Below are 6,109 nucleotides of genomic sequence, written 5' to 3' on the forward strand. Positions count from 1 at the left end.
GTGCCCAGGGATTATTCCTCGCCCATCTTCCTTTGTGAATGAAATGGTTGGAAGGTCGGAGGACCCCTCTTCGACCTGGTAAACTCTCTTGAGATGTCTTTTACGAGAGGATTTTGTGAGTCCCCCTCCCGCAAACCCTCCTGAGATCATATGGATATGTCTCTCCGGAGTTTGTGGTGGTGGGTCTCTTCTATCCATATCATCTCGCTTTCTTTTTCCATGATTGTCCGACCTTTCTATGAGATATCTGTCAAGCCGACCTTCTCTGGCCAGTTTTTCTATCACATTTTTAAGGTCGTAACAGTCGTTTGTGGAGTGCCCATATATTTTATGGTACTCACAGTAATCACCGCGGCTCCCTCCTCTTTTATTTTTAATGGGCCTGGGAGGAGGCAGCCTTTCGGTATTGCAAATTTCTCTGTATACATCCACTACAGGAACTTTCAGTGGAGTATAAGAGTGATATTTTCTTGGCCTATCGAGGCCGAGTTCTTCCTTCTTCTTAGCTTCCCTCTCCCTCTCTTTCGTTGAGGGAGGGTGACCGGGTCGCAAACTCGGGTCTCTTAGCCTAGCATTTTCTTCCATATTGATGTACTTTTCAGCTCTTTCCTGTACATCACTTAAAGAGGCGGGGTATCTTTTTGATATGGACTGTGAGAAGGGACCTTCTCTAAGACCATTGACTAGCCCCATGATGACTGCCTCGGTGGGCAGGTCTTGAATCTCCAAACATGCTTTGTTGAACCTTTCCATATAGGCCCGTAAGGACTCCCCGATCTCCTGTTTTATTCCCAGGAGACTTGGTGCATGTTTTACTTTGTCTTTCTTGATGGAGAACCTCATCAAGAACTTTCTTGAGAGGTCTTCAAAACTGGTAATTGACCTCGGAGGGAGGCTGTCGAACCACTTCATCGCTGTTTTTGACAAGGTTGTCGGAAAAGCTTTGCATCGCGTAGCGTCAGAGGCGTCAGCCAGATACATCCGACTTTTAAAGTTGCTCAGATGATGCTTTGGATCAGTGGTTCCGTCATAGAGGTCCATATCGGGGCTTCTAAAGTTTCTCGGAACTTTTGCCCTCATTATGTCCTCGCTAAAAGGATCTTTCTCTCCTAAAGGCGAATCTTCTCTACCGTCGTGGGAGTTCTAACCTTTGAGGGAGGATTCTAACTTTAAGAGTTTTCTTTCTAACTCTTTTCGTCGCTCCATCTCCTCTTTTAGGTTCTTTTCGGTTTCCTTTTGTCGTTCCCGTTCCTGTTCTAGCTGCTCGAGGCGACTGTGGACTAATCCCATGAGCTCAATTGCGTGGGATGGTCCTTCTTTTTCTGATTCGCGCCCCTCCGAGGAATTTACCTTCGGGTTTTTGATTCCGGAGGTGCCTTCCCTGTGTTGATCATTGGCTTCCTGGTGAAGGGTCTGGTCTGCCTCATTGTTTCCAGTGTTCAGATTCTCTTGTTCAGAATCTGTCTCCACATGACCCTCTTCAGGGGATCTATCTGCCATCACTGGTTGATCTCTCGGGTCCCCGGCAACGGCGCCAATGTTACGGTGGGTAACCGGAGATGAATGGGTCGGATGGCGTTGGTTGGCCCAAACGTATGAAGGAGGTGGCTTTCGAGTGGACCTGGTACTCGGTGTTCCTCCGTCCGACTTGTATGTGAGAGAGAATGGGGGGTGGTACCTGCAAAGACACTCCGATGTCTAAGTTAGCAAGAGTGTGAGCAGGTTAGAGAGTATTGGAACTTAGTGATACCTGAATGATGTCAGTGTATTTATAGTGGTGAACCAATAACCACCGCTGAAGTAGTGCCACCTTTTTAGGTGGATAACCGTTCCCATATCTTAGGGAGGTTAAGATATGGCTCTATGAAGTGGTTAGAGAGTTTCTAGGGGCAGTTACTCATTCGAATGAGTGTTATCTGCCAGCTAACCCTCGTATCCGACTTCTTTGGAGCAGGTCGTGTTCAGTACCGACTTCTGGGGATGAAGGCTGGTACTGGGTGAGGGCCAACCCTTTGGGTTGGGCCTTTTTGCTTGGATCCTAGACCTTTATTATTGGGCCAGGGTATGAACACTTATCTTTTATATTATAAAAATAATATGAAATGTATACACCAAAAATTATGCAGAATATACATTTCTATTTTAATGTATAAATATCATTTAAGTTGTATGAGTTTTGTTTTTTGTTTTAAAGTCGGGATTTTATATGGTATATTTTTTATTTTTTATAGCAGAAGTTGCTAGTATGTAAGACTATTTATAATAACTTGATTTTTGGTCTGAGACTCTGAAATAAACTTCAGCCCATTACCAAGACCCAAAACACCTGCCCATTAGGTAATAAATAGTTCATGGGCTTACATAATTACATTTCCATTTTACTAAAAGAAAAAGAAGAAAAGTAGAGTCTATTACTAAACCAAAATAATAATAATAATAATAATAATAATAACTAATTATGACAAGTAATCTAAACCACATTCTAGCACATAGATAAAACAGTTTAACTTTAACGTCTACTCTTGTCTAGTTCGAGATCAAATAGTAGAAAAAAAAGTACATTAATTATAACAAGAAAACTAAATGAATGGACATGTTTGTCAAAAAGTTACAGAGACTAAGAGACAGAAAGACTGAGAATTGAGAGACAGAGACTAAGAGATAGAGATTGAAATAAATTTCAGTATTTTGTTTGGTGTAAAATAGGAGACAGAAATTGAAACAAGAATGAAACTCTAATTTAATTTGCATAAAGGATAAAATTAGAATTAATTAATTGAAATGAAAGTATTTTAGGTATAAAATGTTATTAAAGTTTCAGTCTCCATCTTTAAAAATTTTAGTCCCATGTGTCCCTACTTTTTGAAGGTACTGAAATACTGGAATTTTGGAGACAGAAATAGAAATTTTAATACCAGTCTCTGAACTAACAAACATAATACTGAGTCTCAGTCTCTCAATCTCTGTCTCAGTACCTCAAAACAAACGCTAGACGAGAGAAAATGAATTTGTATAAAACAAATATCATTTTCATTATTGAATTCTTCTAACGTCTATTGAAGGCAGCAAAGCTAGCAAGCTACAATATAATTGACCAACAACAAAAGCTTCTCGTAGGTAACGCCAAAAATGGATAGTTAGGCTACGTTATAACATGACCTACAATATAAGAAGGGCCATTTTCAGCTTCATGAATTATTCTTCGGTCATGTTCAAGTTGTACTAGAAAAAGAAAATGTTTACTCAACACGCTAGCTTACATTTCTAGCGATGATGATGAAAAATTGCTATAATGAGAGTCATGTTTAAATATCTTTGATTTTCAGTGAGAGTTCACATTAATTTGGTGACGTTTGTTTTTTCACATTATGTAAAACAAAGAGAATATATTGACTTTTGGATCCACGAAAAACGCATAGCTTTTAATTTGTAGCTTTCAACTTTTTATTACTATGTATATATATATATATATATATATATATATAGATCATAAATTCCAATTTCTATATATTCTTTTATATTATATATAAAAATTCATCATGAGTGATTGAGTGTATTAAACCTATAACAAATGGAGTTTACGATCTTTCTTTTTGCATGAGGAAAGGAATCCTTTTGTACAAATGAAATTTTCGAAAGGCTATACAGAAATATGTATATAGATTTGTTACGTATTTATATTGAAATACTATTTCAATTCATTAATTAATACACTATTCGAAATCCCTATTTTTAAATCCTTATATCACAAATAGAAAGATGTATTACAAATGAAAGATGTGAATCAAATCAATTCCACATGCATTTATAGTAGGAACCTAGAATAATGAAATACAGTAGTTACATATGTTTGGTTACAACATGGATTAACTAATTAAAATCTTCATATAAAGTTGCAGCAAATTCAGCTCATTTACAGATTATTAATTACATAGTTTCTTCTGCTACTTGTAAACAGTATACATTTTCATTATTAAAGATACACGAGATGATAGTATAATATACTTATCAAGTTCTGTTCCAGTTAATTTAGGAACAAAATGAAACTAGGAATTTAATTTATACATTACTGAAACAGTAATTTACTTACATATTATTATTACAATATTACATGCATATATTCACGATGTTGTTTACACAAGACCTATTATATTACTCAGTTTTCTCTCTTTAATTACCTTATGCCCACCACCCAACAAATTAGGAACATTCAAACAGTCAAATCATTGATAACAATGTGATGACTATAAAGTGTAACCTAGTTCATAATCTTGGAACATCCCTTCTGGCAGAAGAACTGGAGTGGATGACATTGACTCCCAAGAATTTGAGGATGCTGATTTGGTATCAGCAGAAGAATCATTGGACCACCAAATCAAGTTACTATTACTGTCCTTTGAATTACCATTGTTGTTATTATTACTATTCATCTCTCTCAAACAGTCAAACTCATCATCAGCCATCTGTTGAATCTGATCCTCCTCCTCTTCTTCCTCCTCCTCCTGTGGAATGTAACACATTCTTCTGTTGCTGCTATTGAGATTCAAAATCTCATCAAGCTCACTTTCGATAGCACAAACCTGCTGAATTCCCTCAACACCATCTCCTCTTGGTGCAATAATGGCATCACTTGATGAGTGCAATAATGGATTACTATTATTGAAGAGAACTGATGAACAGCCATTATTATTATTAAGCGGATTCTCCAAAAGATCAACCTTTGAATTCTTGGTATCCTTTTCCCCTTCTTCTTGATTCAGCACATGATGATGATGAGGAGAAGGCAAAGCATTATTAGTATTCTGCATCAAAGGGTTATTGGAGTTGGAGCCATGACTGTTAAGATTATGAGATTGGTGCTGCTGCTGCTGCTGCAGATTCTGGTGAATCATCTTTTCTTGAAAAGGATGCAACTTTGGCCAGAGGGCAGGGTTGGTGTAGAAAGAGAAAGGGTTTTGGAGGCTCTGAAGCTGCATATGAAGTTGAAGCCTCTCAAGAGCTGAAGTGCTTAGGGCATTAGTATTGTTATTGGAACTTGATGTGTCATCTTGCATCCCAATATTGGAGTCCTTGGAGCTGTTGAAGCTGGATTGTTTGCGCCTTCCCAGCAGTTTCTTCTTCAATCTAGTGTTCCAGTAGTTCTTGATGTCGTTATCTGTCCTTCCAGGTAGCTGTGCCGCAATAATGGACCACCTACACAGATCAACTTAGTAGGGATTCACAGTTCCAAGGAATAATAAACAAACAAAGGAAGAACATGTGTTGGGATAGATCTCAAGAGATTCTGGTGACAAAGAAATAGGACAAAGAGTTATTGTTCAAATACTATACACCACAATGCAAGCAGTAGAATCAAATTAAATCAAGCAAATAATAAGATTATTATTGAAGTTCATGATATGATCATCACTTAATTCTGACTCACCTGCTTCCAATGCTAATGTAAAGGCTGCAGATGATGTTGTCTTCTTCTTCAGTAAATCCACCATGCTTGATGTTAGGTCTTAAATAGTTTAACCATCTAAGCCTGCAACTTTTTCCACATCTCTTCAGCCCTGCAATTAAATTAATTAACTTTCCATTAATCCATGACTATATATTAATTGATTATACTAAAATAATATATATAAATACCAATTTTCTGAGGAAGAGCAATCCAATTGCCTCCAGTTCCATTCTTTTCTATGTAGGCTTTGAGAGCAGCATCTTCTTCAGGGGACCATGGTCCTTTCTTCACGTTGGCCTTGTCACAGCATGGTGCTCTTCCCATCTTTGTTGTTGCTTGAAGGAAGAAGAAGAGAATTTGAGATGGAATTAAGGGTTTTGTTGTTGGGGAAACTAGGAAGAAGGAAGAGGAAGATTTATAGGCAGAAAGAAAGAGATGATGTGAAGGGTTAAAAGGACAAAAACTCTAACACCTCATCAATAACCCTCTCACTCTAATTCTCTATTCTCTATTCAACTCAATATTATTTTTTTCTTCTTCATTTCTAGGGTTTCATATATTCATCTATCTCTTTCTCTTTCATCCTTTTTGGTTTAGTTCGATCATCCTTGCTTAATTATGCATGCAACTCGACAAATACGTAACATAAATAATTATAGTTTC

General features: G+C 37.4%; 1 protein-coding gene across 1 annotated transcript; it reads right to left on the minus strand.

The window, feature by feature from the left end:
• Window positions 1-4,028: 4,028 nt before the first annotated feature.
• Window positions 4,029-5,869, minus strand: LOC107642105 (uncharacterized). Its single transcript, XM_016345426.3, has 3 exons — window positions 5,635-5,869; window positions 5,426-5,555; window positions 4,029-5,193 (listed from the first exon to the last, which is right to left on the minus strand). Exons 1-3 carry the CDS (start codon window positions 5,768-5,770, stop codon window positions 4,245-4,247), a joined length of 1,215 nt encoding a protein of 404 aa, XP_016200912.1. The 5' UTR covers window positions 5,771-5,869; the 3' UTR covers window positions 4,029-4,244.
• Between the last annotated feature and the right edge of the window lie 240 nt (window positions 5,870-6,109).

Source organism: Arachis ipaensis, chromosome B1 (genome assembly GCF_059453495.1).
Source record: "Arachis ipaensis isolate K30076 ecotype BB chromosome B1, ASM5945349v1, whole genome shotgun sequence".
NCBI lineage: Eukaryota > Viridiplantae > Streptophyta > Magnoliopsida > Fabales > Fabaceae > Arachis > Arachis ipaensis.

Excerpts from the sequence above, each read along its gene's own strand:
- LOC107642105 (XM_016345426.3), bottom strand. The coding sequence starts at position 5,770 with ATGGGAAGAGCACCATGCTGTGACAAGGCCAACGTGAAGAAAGGACCA. Across the intron at positions 5,556-5,634 it reads TGCTCTTCCTCAGAAAATTG|GGCTGAAGAGATGTGGAAAA; the intron begins GTATTTATATAT and ends ATTTAATTGCAG. Across the intron at positions 5,194-5,425 it reads TACATTAGCATTGGAAGCAG|GTGGTCCATTATTGCGGCAC; the intron begins GTGAGTCAGAAT and ends TGATCTGTGTAG.